At 48.8% G+C, this 18,031-nt stretch overlaps 2 protein-coding genes across 4 annotated transcripts in view; both read right to left on the bottom strand.

Annotated features, from left to right (window-relative positions):
* Window positions 1–701: 701 nt before the first annotated feature.
* Window positions 702–8,609, bottom strand: LOC135827513 (protein c-ets-1-B-like). 3 transcript variants are annotated; one of them, XM_065339999.1, is made up of 9 exons: window positions 8,522–8,609; window positions 5,664–6,053; window positions 4,795–5,066; window positions 3,885–4,118; window positions 3,488–3,563; window positions 2,850–2,968; window positions 2,363–2,464; window positions 1,880–2,045; window positions 702–1,473 (listed from the first exon to the last, which is right to left on the bottom strand). In XM_065339999.1, exons 2-8 carry the CDS (start codon window positions 5,773–5,775, stop codon window positions 1,956–1,958), a joined length of 1,005 nt encoding a protein of 334 aa, XP_065196071.1. In that variant the 5' UTR covers window positions 5,776–6,053; window positions 8,522–8,609; the 3' UTR covers window positions 702–1,473; window positions 1,880–1,955. The 3 variants fall into 3 exon arrangements, with proteins under 3 accessions (XP_065196071.1, XP_065196070.1, XP_065196072.1); XM_065339998.1 differs by lacking the exon at window positions 8,522–8,609 and adding an exon at window positions 6,169–6,253; XM_065340000.1 differs by lacking the exon at window positions 8,522–8,609 and having other exon boundaries at window positions 4,861–5,066; window positions 5,664–6,258.
* A 2,049-nt stretch (window positions 8,610–10,658) lies between these two features.
* LOC135827712 (uncharacterized) overlaps window positions 10,659–18,031 on the bottom strand; it is a 35,437-nt gene continuing 28,064 nt past the window's right edge. The window contains exons 15-17 of the mRNA XM_065340166.1: window positions 14,421–14,594; window positions 13,761–13,919; window positions 10,659–12,919 (exon numbers count right to left, since the gene is read on the bottom strand). Of these exons, the coding sequence (XP_065196238.1) occupies window positions 11,601–12,919; window positions 13,761–13,919; window positions 14,421–14,594 (1,652 nt within the window). The 3' untranslated portion in view covers window positions 10,659–11,600. The remainder of the gene's footprint in view (window positions 12,920–13,760; window positions 13,920–14,420; window positions 14,595–18,031) is intronic.

The following is an 18,031-nucleotide window of genomic DNA, read 5'->3' as shown; positions in this document are numbered from 1 at the left end:
CACACACACACACACACACACACACACACACACACACACACACACACACACACACACACACACACACACACACACACACACACACACACACACACACACACACACACACACACACACACACACACACACACACACACACACACACACACACACACACACACACACACACACACACACACACACACACACACACACACACACACACACACACACACACACACACACACACACACACACACACACACACACACACACACACACACACACACACACACACACACACACACACACACACACACACACACACACACACACACACACACACACACACACACACACACACACACACACACACACACACACACACACACACACACACACACACACACACACACACACACACACACACACACACACACACACACACACACACACACACACACACACACACACACACACACACACACACACACACACACACACACACACACACACACACACACACACACACACACACACACACACACACACACACACACACACACACACACACACACACACACACACACACACACACACACACACACACACACACACACACACACACACACACACACACACACACACACACACACACACACACACACACACACACACACACACACACACACACACACACACTGCTTGGCATCATTTGCAACTTCTCTTAACCAGATTATTATTATAATTAAATCACATTTACAGATTCTTTGATCGGTGTTTGGAAACGTCTGGAAAGCGAGAGAGTGAACGACAAGCGAGCGAGGGTGAGAGACGGTTGACAATACAGGTGCAGAACAACAACCAGAAGTGGTAGATTCAAATGTCCTGGGCCCTTGATTTTCCTTTCCAGGATTGAGACACCTCCTGACGCGTCCTGACGGTGACATCAATATTGTAATGTATATTATGTGGATAATAGAAGCAGATAGAATGGGCTGGGCGAGTAATATGTTTTGCAATATTTTTAGAGGCCGCGATATGTACAAGAAAATATTTTTGGGAGGCAATAATATGTACAAGAAAGGGTGAGAAATATCGATTGTGAGGGTACACATACCTGAATGTCACCGTACACAAGGGGGGGGGGGGGGGAGCACACATAGACAGTCTTATTATTGTTATTATTATTACCTGCATAGCGGCAATGGGATGACGTTGAACGAGATGTCCACCGGGTTGCGTCATGTGGTTGACCAGTGTTGGAGACAGCGGGGACAGCTGCTGGTGGAGGTGGCTGTGAGAGAGAGAGAGAGAGAGAGAGAGAGCGCTGCGAGCCGTCGAACGAATGAGACCACTGCGAAACCTGCTGCTGCTGCTGATGCTGCTGCTGTTGTTGCTGGTGTTGCGACTGTTGATGATGCGCAGATAGGTGAGAGTATGGTGATGATTGTCCGTACTGGTGGTGGTGGTGTTGACCGACTTGATAAAGTCCTTTAAAACAAGACAATCAACAGCAACAGAAGCGGCAGCAGCAGCAGCGACGGCAGCAGCAACAGCAGCAGCGACAACATCAGCAGGGGAAACACATGAAAATCCATGGTGGCAAGCATTGATCGAGTGCATTTGGGTGAGAAAGGGCAGTTTCAAACCGAGCACCTTTACAAATCCTCACAATGTCTGTTCATGTGAATGAGGCACGCTTTCTGTTTAGATCATAAATAATGACGTCAACTTGAAATTCTGTCGGGACAGCAGGGTATGTGGGAGTTGCACACTCTTGAGGGGTTCTGTACTCAGGCTTGGTAGTAGGAGGAGGTGATGAGCGGATTCTGGGACAAGGGATGCCCTGCCCCCCCCCCTCCAAAAAGGGATATTACGGTACTCAACCAAGACCTACCTCTATGTCCTGCAGACAGATCGGCCAGCGGGGGCATGGCCAGCTATGCACCGCCCTGGGTTGCCATGACACCGAGTTACGGTGAGGCGAAGTGAGCGTGCTGTCCACCCTGCACCTGGCTGAGAATCTTCTCGTCGAAGCAGTAACAGAATCGCTTGCCTTGCACCTAGCACCACGCATTACAACAAGGCAACGAGAGAAGAACATAATTATTATAATATTAGAGAGGTTCTGCTATACATGAAACGTAGAGAAATCACGTAGAGAGCAGGTATCTGGGTTAGAGTCTACGGCTTGCGTGTTTTAGGTCCAGATTTCTACACGTAGATTAGGTTTTCTACGTCGTGGCACACACAAAGAAGACCTGCTGGATGTCATCCAAATGCCGGCAGAACACTGCCGAGTTTGGAAGGGGAACTTCCCAATACACGATCCATATCCATGTGCATCAACTCGAGAGTAGCAGTAGCAGCAGCAGCTCACCTTGTGTAGTATGCTCTTGCCATAGTAGTAGCGCATTGACCTGGACATCTTGTAGTAGTCCATGCTGGGCCTGTTCTTGCGAAGACCCCACTTGTGTGACACCTACGCACAAGAACCAATGTAATACACACATAATATTATACACAACACACAGACATTTTAAAAGTAACTTCCTCAAATTTCGCAATTATACTACTGGAGACCCGTTATATCCATGTACATGTCTTATGTGCTGACGTCACTAAGACGTCACTAGAACTCTGCATGCTGCACGTAGGCCAACCTGTGCTGCCTTGCTCTTTTGTTGTTGTTCTGTCTTCCGAGTCCTTGAAGCGACTTCCTCGTTGTTGGCTTATGAAATAGAATTATACATACCGATAACATCCTTGTCTGGTATCAGCAATTCAGTCTCGGCTAAACTGGACCCCCCCCCGTAGAGATCTCTGGATCTACCCGTGCAGTGTAGCATTGTGCGCCTATAGCTCACCCCGTCCGGATCCAGGAGTTTAAACTCTCCTCTGTGCTCCGTCCAGCAGATTATTGAGCGATGCTTCTCGTCCTGGAGTAGCTCAATCAGGAACTGCCAGAGCTGCACTTGCTGCCCGTCTGAGAAAACGTACGCCGCACAGACAAAGAGAAGAAGAACACCGTGTGCTGTCGTGGCATTGTTAGCAAGAGACATGGCGCTGGGGCTGAGGGCGGCAGTGGCAGTAATATGAGCAGTGGTGATGGTAGAAGCGGCAGTGGCTGCAGAAGTCGACTAGCGGTGGAAAGCAAAAACGGGGAGGTAGAAGCAGCTGCAGCAGCGGCAGCCACAGAAGCAGAAGTGGTGGTCGTGACGGTGGCAAAACCACCACCAGTAGCAGCAGCAGCAGCACCACCACCACCACCTCCACCAGCAGCAGCAGCAGCGGCAGCACCACCACCACCGCCAGCAGCAAGAGCGCCGCCCCCACCATCACCACCACCACCAGCAGCAGCATCAGTAGGCCAAAAACAGAGCCACTACCAGGTGATAGCATTTCAGACACTATAAGAGCCACGGTGGGTTAAACGCTGATTGAGCACTTCTCCTGCCAGTATTAAGAATATTGAGAGCAAACAGACCCAGTTACATGCCCTTACCCTGATTCTGTCCGGATGCAGGAATGATTGGCTGGTTACCAATGGCGCTGTCGGATGACTCAGCCTGTCTGGACGCCTGAGTATCACACATCAGAAACCAGGCACAACGCGAGGCTTAAACAGCGGCTCATGCTTGACACGGGAGATTGCCAAACAGGAAAATGAAGACTACTGACTGTAGTTACGCGGTACGGCACTCACCGAGTGCGTTCGATTACACACTTGAATCGATTCATGAATCCATTCGCATGCATTCAAGTCGTTCGATTTCATGTCAGGAGCCCTGGAATCGATTCGGAATCCATTCACTCTATTCACAAGGGGTGATGTGAATAGCGCGAATCGATTCATGAATCGATTCGTGAATCGATTCGCGTGCATAATCGAACGCACTCACCGAGTTGTCAGTTGCCACTGGTGTGGTCACTGCCGCTTGCACGCGCATCAGAGCTGGTGGTGGAGCGCCAATGTCTGCCTTCTCCTGTTCGGGCTGGCGCTGCTCAAAGTCCGCGCTGTCCTGGCCGTGGGAGTGCTGCGGCGCTTGCTGCGCCTGTCTGCTCTTGTTGTCGTGGATACGGTGACTGGCGGACGCCGGTGCGACGTAGCCAGGGTCGTCCGCCGCGTTGGCAGCCTGAAGTAAGCGTGCAGGCAAGCACACATGAACACACACATGCACACACACGCATGCACACACGTACACACACACGCATGCACGAACGTACACACACACACGCACACCCACACACACTCGCGTGCGCGCACACACCCATACAGTTAGTTGCAATAACGTCCGGTGATTTCGTATAGAGGAGGTGTGTGTTACAGCCATTGTTCAAGTGTTTGCCGCGATGCCGGTGAGTATGTGAACATTACTAGAGGAAAAGGCAAACACAGAGTATGTGAACATTACTAGAGGAAAAGGCGATGCCGGTGAGTATGTGAACATTACTAGAGGAAAAGGCAAACACAGAGTATGTGATCGCAATAGGCCCATCGCGCAATCACGTAATTTGTACCATAAACACCCCACAAAGCCAACTGGGGATGGTCGTGTGTGAGGTGTTGAACAGTACATTGCTGATCCCAACGTACTAACATACATTACTCATACATTCCATATTTGGCAATGCGCAATGGGCTTATGAATCAGTTATGATTCACTGCAAAACGTTCAGTCTTGGATACGATGGTGCCGTTCCGTGTAGCATACCTATATCCCCACACCACACCCAACCATTCGTTATCACATGATTGGGTTATGATCCCGTTTGACTTTGCAAAGTAAAATAAACAATACAACACAATACCTCTTGTTGTCGATGGCGTTGTGTTCCGACGACATCGACGTCCGACGTTGTACTGGCCGGACTCACCGAGCGCAGCACGGGCTGCTGCCACGTCAGCTGCGTCAGCGTCTCCGCCGCCTGAGACTCCTCGGGTGTCCCGGAAACCTCCACCGTGGCTATGGCTGCTGGGTGGTGACTTGCACTGTTGCCGCCGCCGACGACGCCGCCTCTGCGGTTGTCGTGGCAGCCACCGAGGTCGGGCACTGGGGTCGGGCAGGATGCCGCGTTCCCTTCTGAAAACGACACCAAAGCATAGTGCAAATACGAATAAGTTGAGGGAATGGAAAAAGGAAAAATTGACTGTCACCACCAGGACTTGAACAAGGGACCTTCGCTTGAGACCAGGGATGCTCTAACCACTGAGCTATGGTGTAGCTGTCATCCCAGCAGCGACCATTCAACTTTTTTTTCTTTTTTTCCCTTTTGCCATAGGGCAAAACGAATAAACGGTTTAGGCCGCTTGGATGGAGAACCAATGCGACAAGCATGACACCAGACAGACGCACGACACACGCTCGTGTGCTTGCCTGTGTGTTTCTAGACATGATGGCATGGTCATGAACTGGACAGGAATGCCTCCTTTTGAATTGTTTGTACTTTCAAACTGTAGTCATTCCGGAAATAATTCCCTTACCGGCCGCCCATAACTACCGATCTTTTATACGAAACGAAAAAGCTTCGTTGATGGGTGGGTTGGTTACGGAGGGTTTTGTTTTGGAAAAAATTGTTCAATAGAGTGGATGGTTGAGTGGGTGGGGTGGTTGGGGGAGGGTCAAAACTGAACTTGTTCGTTCGATGAAAATTATCCATAATGCCGGATGACCCCTTACCAATGTGATGCTGATGATGCTGCTGGTGGTGATCGGCATCCGCTGCCATGGCAACCTTTTCGTCGTCGTGCGCCGGCAACTCACCGCCGGCTAGGGACTGCGTGGTCGCCATGGTTGCGTGCACAGAGGATCACTGACGATAGGCGTCGGAGGGCAGCAGGGATTGCTCTGGCGACTGGTGTGACGAATATGCTCCGGACTCGGAAGCGAACAGGGATCAGTTTGCAGTACCGACGGCGGCGGACACCGATGAAGGATTATTGTTTGGCTGGCTACCGCTGCAGGTGTTGTTGTTGTTCTTAAGACTTCCGCTATTGCTCGTCTGGCTGGCACATGCAGCTTGTTCGAGCACCAGGCTGTCGTGAGAACGGAATGGCGTAGTAATTACACCTGGCGGATAAAACGAACAAGAAGAAAGGATGTTTGTTTGCTAGTTATTCTGTTTACTAGTAGTAGCTAAGTACATAATTATATTCAACTTATTTAAACAATAGGGTAAACTCACCCATTCCACAAGTCTCTGGAAATCTGAACCATTCCATTATAATGCAACGTTTCGGCACTTGGCCATCGTCAGGTAATGTACCGTGGAAGCCACACAAGAGCAGTATATATACGCAGAGTATAGCGCCAAAAAAAGATGCGAATTATGTCACCTAGTATGCAGAAGGGGGGGGGGGACAGAGAGAGAGAAGGTGCAACTAGCACATCATGGAGAAGAAGCAGCAGAAGGTAGCGCGCCATTGCACTGTGCTCTGTGAAGTGAGCGCGCGTGCCATGGCGTTACGCAGAGTGTAGCGCCAAAAAAAGGGATGCCAGTTATGTCACCTCTATGCAGAGGGGGGAGAGAAGTTTACCACCTGCATCGACGGCAGGGCGCTGGGCAGTAGCAAGCTATGACTTGTCAACTGTGAGTATGAGTCAGGTGTGAAGCAGGGAGACAGGGTGATAGGAAACAGGTGTAGAGTGACGACTTGCCCCCGATGGCGGGTCGCCGAGTCGCAGAAAAAGTCAAAGTACATGTATGTCAAGTGTGATGAAGCAGTGTGGTCAAAAAGTCAAAAAGAGGCAAGTGCAGATGGTAGCCCAGGTAATGAAAGTAGTACAGTCAACTTCGCTTATAACGACACTCGGCGGGGCATCAGCAAAGTGCCGTTATTCACAAAGGGTCGTTATACCCGAAGTCTCATTATGTATTTTTGCAGTTGGATGGGACTTTGCTCTGGGCATGGAAATTCTGTCGTTATTCGCGAATTGTCGTTATATCCGCAGTCGTTATTAGCGAAGTTGACTGTATACTAGTACATGTATATGTACAGTATGGTGTAATATTATGCTATATGCATTATAGAAGGTCCCAGCCGGTGCTTGTGTTAACTGGTGGCTTGGTGTCACGTATTTCAATGGCCTCACGAAGCTTGCGACGGGCTCTGTCGGGCTCTCTGGCGATGACGGAGACTTCCGAGAATGCACTTTCTCCGCAAGCCAAAGTGCAGTCAGGGTGCTTGGTTCTGTAATGGTCCCCCCAGGGCTTGTCTACTGTCCTCCTTCGTGCGTCTCCAGTGTGCTCATCCAGCCGGGTCTCAAGGAATCGCTCCGTCTCGTCAACATATTGCTGTACACATTTCTTGCATTTTGTTTCGTATACCACAATTTTCTGCATGCAGGCATCCTGGGCCCCCGTCTGGCATGTCAGGCACGGTCCATTGGGCCGACCTCTCGTTCTCCGCTGTGTTGGGTTTTTGGCTTTAAGGCATAATGGACGTACTAGGGCAGACTGGCACAATGTAAGCTTCAGGCTTCCAGCATTCTCGTACACGACTCTGACGGGTATTTTATATTTTCGTATGGCTTTGTTTACAGCATAATCCACTTGGTCAGATTTGTATGGTAATTTCAAGAAGGCACTGGATGGGTTTGTCCAACGCCGACGCTTTGGCTTGCTAGCTCGTGTGCGCGCCTCGTTGATGACAAAAAGTCGTCACTCTACACCTGTTTCCTATCACCCTGTCTCCCTGCTTCACACCTGACTCATACTCACGGCCGACTAGTCATCGCTTGCTACTAGTACTGTCCAGCGCCCTGCCATCGGTGCAGGTGGCAAACTAACTTCTCCCCCCCCCCCCCCCCCCTCTGCATAGAGGTGACATAACTCGCATCCCTTTTTTGTCGCTACACTCTGCGTAACGCCATGGCACACGCGCTCACTTCACAGAGCACAGTGCAATGGCGCGCTACCTTCTGCTGCTTCTTCTCCGTGATGTGCTAGTTGCACCTTCTCTCTCTCTGTCCCCCCCCCCCTCCTGCATACTAGGTGACATAATTCGCATCCTTTTTTGGCGCTATGCTCTGCGTATATACTGCTCTTGTGTGGCTTCCACGGTATTCATTGTCATTGCCTGACGATGGCCAAGTGCCGAAACGTTGTATTATAATGGAATGGTTCAGATTTGCAGAGAATTGTGGAATGGGTGTGTAAATACTATGAAACTGCAGGCAGCCTCAAAACTTCTTCTCTGTATTTATCTTCTCACATTAAACGGCCACTGGGCCCAATGACATGAAGGCAGGTACGGAAGGAAAGAAGCAAAGGAGGAAGGGAAATAAATGACAGGACGACAGAAGGGTTTACCGGGTGTTAGCGGTCGTCGTGAGTTCCCTTCGGGAACGGACACGATAATTTACTTTTTTAATTTTTTTACGACAGAAGAAAATCACAAAGCGAAATAGCCCAGGCTCCAGCGCTCAGGAAGTGACAGAAACCGCGCGCACGCACACACACACACACACACACACACACACGCACACATGCACACACACAAACACACACACACATAAACACGCAAACGAGCGCTCACTTGAGGGTGTCGGAGGAAATGTCCTTTCCTCCAGGCCCATGGATGTGTGAGCGCTTGGAGCAGCTCCACTCTGCTGTTGCTGCTGCTGCTGCGGTTGCTGCTGTTGCTGCTGCTGCTGCGGTCGATGGTGATGATGATGCTGGTCGTGTAGGTGATCTCCAGTGGTTGGCGGAAGTGAGAACGCAAGGCTATACCCCTGCGATGGTGTCTCTCCCGCGTGGTGATACGCACCGCTTGTGCTGGCGGTCGCTGGGCTGTAGCCCAGGTAATGGGGGGGGGGGGGGGAGGCAAAAGCGCCCCACCTTGATTTTACAGCCTGAGAAAGGAAAATCGTATGGCAGAGTGCAACGAAGTTTGCACGATGTACTACGGTCACGCTTGGCAGGGTTTTGTGTAGAGCTTGTTTCCGCTCGAAGGTACGGATTGACTGCAAAACGTGCTATATGTTTACAAGGTTAATGTCGTATGATCTACAGACAGCAGACCACCTCCACAATACGACCACGAAAGGATGAGCTGGTGGGGCGCTCTGGCGGTACTTTACCGTACATGTAGAGTAAAACCTGTAACTAAAGACCACCGTGACTAGCGACCAGCCTGGTACTACAGTAAAACCTGTAACTAAAGACCACCGTGACTAGCGACCAGCCTGGTACTACAGTAAAACCTGTAACTAAAGACCACCGTGACTAGCGACCAGCCTGGTACTACAGTAAAACTTGTAACTAAAGACCACCGTGACTAGCGACCAGCCTAGTACTACAGTACAACCTGTAAATAAAGACCACCGTGACTAGCGACCAGCCTATATTTAGGACAGACCACTTTTTTTACATTCATGGTTGTGCGGTGCAAACCTCTAACTAAGGACCACCTGCCACTAAAGACCGCTTTCTCTGGCCCCAATGGGTGGTCGTTAGTCACAGGTTTTACTGTAGTAACCAACCGACCGTACATATAGCCATTACAAGTGTGTTGAGAGCCTACGACTACGTTCTCGAGACCAACTCAACACTGGCATAGTCCTTGATGGATGCAAACAGCAAAGCCTCAATTAGAGCGGAAGAAAGGAAACAATGCCGTCAATCATCATCAGACTGGATAAATAATGTGTAGGTATAGAACAAGAGAGCTTGGAAGCTCAGGGCCCTACGCTATGCTCTTTTGCCTAGCTCATCATGCATGTTATTAGAACTGATGGAAATGTTGTTGTTTTCCATTGATTGGCTACATCAAACTTTCTCTTTCCATTCGAGGGTAATATGACACCGTCTACTCCAGTCTCTACAAACCAGGCTTGCAACAGCCCAATAGACCTCTAAGCCACATTATTATAACTATTCTCTGCTTTCCACCTGTCTACAGGGGAGAAAATGCACTGATTTTGGCTTAGAAGTGGCTAATTGCATACACGTTACCGCGGTAACCGTAGAAATTCGAGAAATTCCTGTGACAAGGAAGCCGACAATCCTATAAACTTCTGGTTTTCAATAATAGTCTTGAAAAGAGCTCGCCTTCCAACAAGGTAACTTTTTTCTCCAAAATTGTATCGGCTTTGCCTCAGAAACGGCTAATTGCACACAGGTTACCATAGTAACCTAAGCAATTTTGGAAATAGCTCATAACTTCCAAACGGACAACATTGGGAACTTCTAGTTTTCTCCAAAATTCCTATAGTGGGTCCGCCTCTTCGAATTTGAAGTCAAATCTTTCCTGGACGAGGTGTCAAATGCAACTCCTCAATAAAGCGACTTATCGGACTTGGCCCCAGCACTAAAAACCTGGGATTCGAATCCGCACTATCGCCCTGCATGCATTCCCCCGATACACTTCGCGTACATACTCATTCTTCCAAGTTGCTTCACGTTATGATCTTGCATTTGAAAGCCCTATTTGAATATTGTGGCCAGCTGTCTTTGATGGTACGGTACGTTACTGAAGTAACGTCTTTTGCATAGCTATGGGAATAAAATTGAATGGATCTTCCCAAGTTGTACATTGTACTGTTGAGATACCGAATTCAAATAAATCAATACCATAAATCAATACCATACCAATGTTTGCTCCCCACACCGGAGGTCGCTATCTCGTAAAAAAATCAAAATATTGATAATAATTTAAATTATGCTTAGCAGAAGGACACACTGCAGGATCTTGAAAGTTATCGCTACTATACTCTCAAGCCTTATCGCCAGGGGAAACACGGGCAAGAGTAAATGAAATGAAGGACAATAATTTAAAACCGTACCCTTTTCTACTGCGCTCCCCGCCTCTGTGGCCTCTAATCGAGGTGGAAGGCTGTTGGTTTTGTGCACCAGAAATGTGTCACGTGGGGCTAGGTGTCACATTGTTCAATGTCTCAGTACTCTCATGTCAAGTTAAAGTGGTGTTAGTCAAAGTGGTTCTAATTATAGTCGGGGAAACTGACAGAGTACTGAGACACTATAACTTTGAAGTAGGACACACTTCACACACTTCAGGCTCTTGAAAATTGCATTCTTGTCTCCAAGGAAATTGCACACTTTTCCTTGATAGTATCATTAAGTTATCAAGTTGAAGTGGTGGACAGTTACTCAGAACTTGGGTCCTTAAAAGTATTGTTTACTTTCTTTTTTACGGTAAATTTTATTACTGGCTCAACCGTAAAAACAAGCGTTTTTCAAACACATGTTCCGTAGTTGCATATTCTAGTATGTGTATCTGTCTTGCTAGGCAAACTAGACCCGCACGAGCAGAACCATCTGTTGAGCATTGCTTGGGCGTACAGCATTTTCCAGGGAGCAATTCTGGAACGCTATTTAAACCGATCAACCGGCCAATGCCTGGGACCCTGGTACGGCAGATTCCCGCAGTTAATCAAACATGGGTTTTACAATGGCTGTGTATCACAGCTAGTCAGCAGCTTGCACACGGTCTAGGTTAATCGCTCATCGAAATCTGGATCCCAATGCCGGTCAGCTCACCCGTCAGCCTCCCGTTTCAACCGAAGGGGGCGTTATTTTTGACTCTGCCAGTGAAGCTGCTGTTTCCTGATCTGTTGCTGGTGATCCTGTTGGTATAATTGCCGGAGCGGGAGTTGCTAATGTTGTTGCTGCTGTTGCTGTTCTTGTTGTTGCTGTTGCTGCTGCTGTTGCTGTTGCTGTTCTTGTTGTTGTTGCTCCTGCTGCTGTTGCTGCTGTTCTTGTTGCTGCTGCTGCTGCTGCTGCTGTTCTTGTATCTGCTGCTGCTGCTGCTGCTGTTCTTGTATCTGCTGCTGCTGCTGCTGTTCCTGCTGCTGCTGTTGATGCTGCTGCTGCTCCGGTTGCTGTCGCTGTTTCTGCTGTTGCTGCTGTTCTTGTTGCTGTTGCTCCTGCTGCTGTTGCTGTTGCTGCTTTTTCTGATAGTCGTTTGTTTCCGTGTGCGGGGGTACCGACACTCTGACCACCGGTGGGTTTGCTTTGCTGTTTTCCGGTGCTGGCGGCGGTCGCGAGTGGCTGGTGAGCTCATCATGTAGTTGCAAGTAGCCGTCCTTGTCGAAATCCGGGTCATCGTAGCTCTCCGTCTCTGACGGAGAGCCTGAGCTTGGCGGCAGAGACAGCTTGCTTGGCGAAGCAACTAGGAGATCGGCATCGGCATGCAGCGCATCATCAGTTGCCATTGTCTCCATTGCACTGGTGGTGTTCAGTGCTGGTTCAGCGGATGCCATTCCGATATTGCTCTCGGCCGGCAGTGCGTTTGCAAAGTCTTTACTTGAGCCTGTAGGTGCCACCGCCACTGCGTCATCTTCATTGTCCAGAAGTTTGAGGTACTCGCGACCTCCGGTCTTGCCACCGTCACGAACACTGCTCGTGTCGCTCTCATCACTCTCCTTTTCATTATCCGTACGGCTAACGGCCGCTTGCTGGCCGTGGTGTACGTCAACGCTTATACCCGCATGGCTGCCTTTGTCTTCGTCATGGGTTTGTTCAGAAGCGCTTCCATCATTGTCAACATCATTGTCATCGTCGGATTCCACACCTGGGGGGCCATTCACAGCTGCTTTGACCGATTGCGTCCCTGTACCGTCATCCGTATTGAATGTTGCCAACTCCGTTTCGTCCATTATATTCGTGGCAGCTTCCACATCGTCGCGGGTGGCAGCGGCATACGCGTAGATCAGGCCCAGGCCACCGTCGATCTCCTCGTACTCCGGCTCGTCGCTGCGGCTCATGCCGTATGCCGAGTTGTTGGCGAGACTCATCATGGCGCGGAGCTGCCCCGGTGTGCGGGTCGCAAAAGAGGCGTTGCCTATGGCTGCCCGCTTGCGTTGTTCTCTCTTCTGTGCCAAGGCCCGTCGTCTTCTCCAGACGAAGACGACAATTATGGCGAGCAGGCCGAGAAAGCCAAATGCGGAGCCCACTGCAATCACTACAGTATTTACTGTGGAGAGAGAGAGAGAGAGAGAGAGAGAGAGAGAGAGAGAGATAGAGAGAGAGAGAGAGCAGGTCATGACGTAATCCATGCACATGCATGCGCACACACACAGACACACACACACACACACACAGACACACACACACACACATGCAAGCGTGCACAATGTACAGACACAAACACACCGTATGACGATCATTATTATTTTAGTTTGAATCCAATGCACTTGAACGTGTCGTGCACAGCAAAGCTACGACACAAACGTATTTTTCTCCTGTCAGATACGCAGTACAATTGCTAGCGCCGAATGTTTCTGTAACAGTTGATGCTCAGACGAAGCACGACACTTTAAAACTGATGTAAAGAGAAAAGATCCACCGTTCACTCCAGAACTGTTACTAACATGTTACCACATCCCTCATCTGAAAAATCAAAGACGGGTGTATGCTGCCAGGGTCATAGGGCGGTGTATCAATTTTTGGCATGCAAATCTTTCGCCCTGAGGTTCGGCCTCATTTCCTCCGTGCAGCGCTCATGCGTCCACAACGGACGAAACAGCATGCTGTCCGCAGGTTGAGTTTACAAATCTTTTAAAGGAATTGAATCTTTAAAAGAACCCAGATGGTGAGCAAAGGAAACAAATTGTAACATGGAAAAATGTGGGCACAAGTTATGCGATCAAGTCCACCAACTAAACCAGATTTTGTACGGTCGGACGTGCACAATCTAACACAAAACTGACCAAGACTGACTGTCCCAAACCAGATCTTAGTTGATGGACTCAATTGCATAACCGGTGCGCACATTTTTCATTGTCACGGCGAAATTGAACTTCTTTGTAACTTACTTTCACAGACATCAATCGCACTGTTCGCTGCCGTGCTCTTTATGTATCCCACAGGGCACTTGCAGACGAAAGACTCACACGTGTTCTCACACGTCGCCGACTCGTGACACGAGGAGGAGTTGGAGCACTCGTTCACGTCTGCACAGCGACCTCCGCTTTCTGCGCAAGTCAGGAACGAGATCAACATGATACACTCAGGGAGTCAGACCTAGTGGTCGGAAGCGGAATTCCCGGAAAACAATAGGACGTGCATTTTTTTCAGCTGGTGCTCATCTACTGCATGTGTATGCAAGTATGTTAACACAAATGCATACATTCGCGTGCACATACACATAAGTGTGTGCACATGCATGCGTGCACACACACACACACACACACACACACACACACACACACACACACACACACACACACACACACACACACACACCATTTTGACCATTTGACGCATATCGCCGAAGGCGATGATAGCGATGCTACAGCAGAAGCCGTAGCAACTTGTACTGGGATTGCACCATTCAACAGTTTGCAAGGCTGAAGAATTGACCGCCATTATTCAGCCTGGTCTACCCCACACAGCTATGAAGTGGCTTTTTCTGGCCATTGAATCCCCCCCCCCCCACACACACACACACGCACACACACAATTCACTGGCTTACCTTTGGGGCATGACGAATCCTGGCCGGATGACTGATCAGACGGATTCTGTGATTCATATCCGGCCCGGCATTTGCATGAATACGTACCCCTTTCGTTCTGACATTCATCGGGAAAGACACACGTGTTATTTTGGGGCGGCATACACTCATCAATATCATTGCACGCCTGCAGCTCTGGTAGGACAGAGAGGACAATGGTACAAATATACAAATAATTATACAAAATATACAAAGTGTCTGTAGTCTTCGCTGCAAACAGTGCTCAACTCCTCAAAAAGGGGCAAAGCTTACCACATGGGGCAGAACAACACAGACCAAAAATCTTTCTCGTAACTCCGAGTTTTTGGTCTTTGTTGTTGTGCCCCAATATACTTCGAAGTACAAAATATACAAATAATTATACTAAATGTACATTGACATAGCACAACCAGCCACACACATAACAAAGGTCATGCGAATGACTCATAATAGGACGTTTGCCACTCAGAAGTCAATAAGTTATCACTTTTGCAACTCGGAAGTCAATAAATTATCACTTTTCCCACTCAACTGGCTTCCATATTAGGGCTTTTTAAAAGAGTATCTCAGTACACAGTTGTCCCAGTGAGCCACTCAACTGTCTTCCTTTACGGTAGAGGTGAAAGTTGGCACTGAGATCCCGGGTTCGAGTACTCTGATTTTCTCCGATCAAATATTCGAGTATTCGAGTATTCTTCATCTCCTGAAAATTGCACACCAGGGGCGTTAAAATCACATGATACAACCCTGATCGAAGCGAGTAGCAGTCATTTTTTCTCGGGTATATCGGTTGGTGGGTCTTTCGGGCTCTCTCTCTACTCGTGAACAAATGTTCACCACACAGTCTGCACATCAATATCTGCTGACTGCTGCTCTGAAACTGCAGATATCTGTAGTAAATGCATGTAACATGCATAAACGAGTACTCTGATTTATTCCGAGCACGATTATTTTTGAACTCGGGCATTCGGTATAATTTTTTCAGCCCTACTTTATGGCAATGTATGATGTAAGTCCCTAACCTGACACACACACACACACACACACACACACACACACACACACACACACACACACACACACACACACACCATTGGACCATTGGACGCCCATCGCCGGAGGCGATGATAGCGATGCTACAGCAGAAGCCATAGCAACTTGTGCTGGGATTGCACCATTCAACAGCTTGCAAGGCTGAAGAATTGGCCGCCACTATTCAGCCTGGTCTACACCACACAGCTATGAAATGGCTTTTTCTGGCCAGTGAATCCCTACTTTTTGGTCTTTTTAATGGAAGTTTCCGGAGGAGGAAGGAGGAAACTGTAGTTATCACCAACCCTCACCGCGCCCAGCTCACGCCGCTACGGCGTGCGACCTGAGCTGGGCGCCCTGCCCAGTATGGAACTGTCCTCAAGCCAGTCACGTATTTGGCAGCCCAGTGAGCTGTCTACCGGATCGCAGCGTTTGGAAGTGCCAAATGCGGCAGGGCCAGTCTCAGGCTGGTCACGTAGGCGGCAGGCCGGCGGGCGACCGGCAAGGCTGCATTCGCATTTGGATCACCGAAGTGATACAGGTGCTTCGACGGCACTCCGTGGCGCAGCAAGGAGGCATCTGGGGCCCAGGCAGCCCGCCCGTAAGCGCACCACCGTATCAGGTATGCGCAGGTGGAGCAGCAGAGCAAGATGTGTGCCGGACACTCACCATCATCCGGTCGACTGCATGGTTGTGCGACTTTACACAGCCGTCACTCATTACTTGCTATTGCTTGCAGAAGGCCAGAATTTTTTTTCTTTTTTCGCTCTTTCCCTTCTTCCAGGCACGGCTTCATGTTAGAGCAGTAAATTGCAGTTAGGGACTCAGCTGAGTCAAGCTGGACTCAGCGTGTCAAGTTTGGCATAATACACTAAGCGCGCTATCCCCAAACAGTTGTGTGGTTATTGTGTGAGTGTATATGCAGGAGTCCGCGGTCACGTGAGGGGGGAGTGATAATTTATTTTTCCCGCACATACATCACACCACATACTCCGGCATGCACTGGCTGTTGGTAACCACCCAGGAGAATGAAAGAAAAGTCAGGAGGAGTCTGAGAAAGAGAAGAAAGACGTGTGTGACCATAATCGTCGGGAATCGAACCCGCAACCTATCGATTAGAAATCGCTGCACATACCACTGCACCATATGGGACACACACACACACATACACACACATACACACACACACACACACACACACACACACACACACACACACACACATATATATATATGCTGCTATACACATTCACACATGGTACTAATGTTAGATAAACCTTGTTTTAGTTCACACATGTTGTTGGTTTGACAGCATGAACAAGGTGGAGCTCTACCAACGGTGGATGGTTGTAGAAAGGTCACTGTTTCCGAACACGGTGTCCTCCACCTTGTTTCATGCTGTCAAACCAACAACACATTCACACATCCAAAATCGGACTAGAACCATTTCAAAACGGGAAGCCTAATTTGGATTCAGATATAGACCGCACATAAGATGAATCCTTTTTGGCCGCTGTCCGAAAAGTAATGAAACGGATTTATCGGGTTTTGCATTCCCCCTGTTCACGTGCAGTCGTGTCAGCATCATTGTATTGTATTGTATGGAATTTATTTACATCAGTGGCTCAATAGTACAATGTACTACTGAAAAGAGGCCCGAAAAACCGATCACATTGGAGATAAAAAAGGAAAAAAGAAGGAGCAAACCAAAAACTAGATGAAGTGAGAAAAACAACAAAAGGAACAGGACTATATCCTGCTGTTGGATGTCTCCGGACAGCACTGCATATACATGTTCAGAGGCGTCGAGCAGCATTTTAATGTGTACAATTTACTCGTGGGGTTGGGGTGGCTCCTCGAGTAACTTCGAAATTTAGAGCCCAAACCAGTGCATTTTATTGATCCACGAGGTAGAGGGGACGGTTCGATACCGGAGCGGCTTGCCAGAAAAATTTTTATAGACCCAAAGCGATCATCAGCATGAATTGTTCACTCGAAATATGTTTTGGAAGGAAACTGGCATGTTGAAGTTTGCTCTAAGGCCGAGTCAATCGAACTGAGCCACTCCTTTGTGTTGGCCCACTGCCTCCAAGTTGCCCAATTTTTCGCTTCAAATCAGAGGTGGCTCCAAACCGGAAAGGTTTCAGAGTGCACGTCAAATTCACTCTGAGTTCGGAAATTAGGTAATTGCTATCGCTCCACGACGGCCAGTACAGAGTAACAATAAGCCTTGTGTGTGCTTCCATTAGTTTTCATTGGTATAAGGTGCTATATTGGCGAGAGGCGGGCCTCTGTTTACCTGCGACAAGAAGCTGATTTTTCGAAAGACGTAAAACTCAAGTCGCAGTGCGAAGCAACACGTCAAAAACTCACCTGCTTGGTATGGCGCTTCTGGTCATCACAGAGCCATGACATTTTGGCTCGGAGTATAACACATCGTAGTCTCACTGTGACATATGTTTTCTAATCAAAATACCAAGAGAGAGAGAGTGAATATTGAGTCCGTTCCGGCTTGCAACCTATTTCCTATTTGAAACCGTCGCCTCTACCGGACTCAAAGA

Source organism: Sycon ciliatum, chromosome 11, assembly GCF_964019385.1.
Source record: "Sycon ciliatum chromosome 11, ocSycCili1.1, whole genome shotgun sequence".
Lineage (NCBI taxonomy): Eukaryota > Metazoa > Porifera > Calcarea > Leucosolenida > Sycettidae > Sycon > Sycon ciliatum.
The sequence above is the reverse complement of the archived record's forward strand: the minus strand, read 5'-3'. Positions and strand labels throughout refer to the sequence as shown.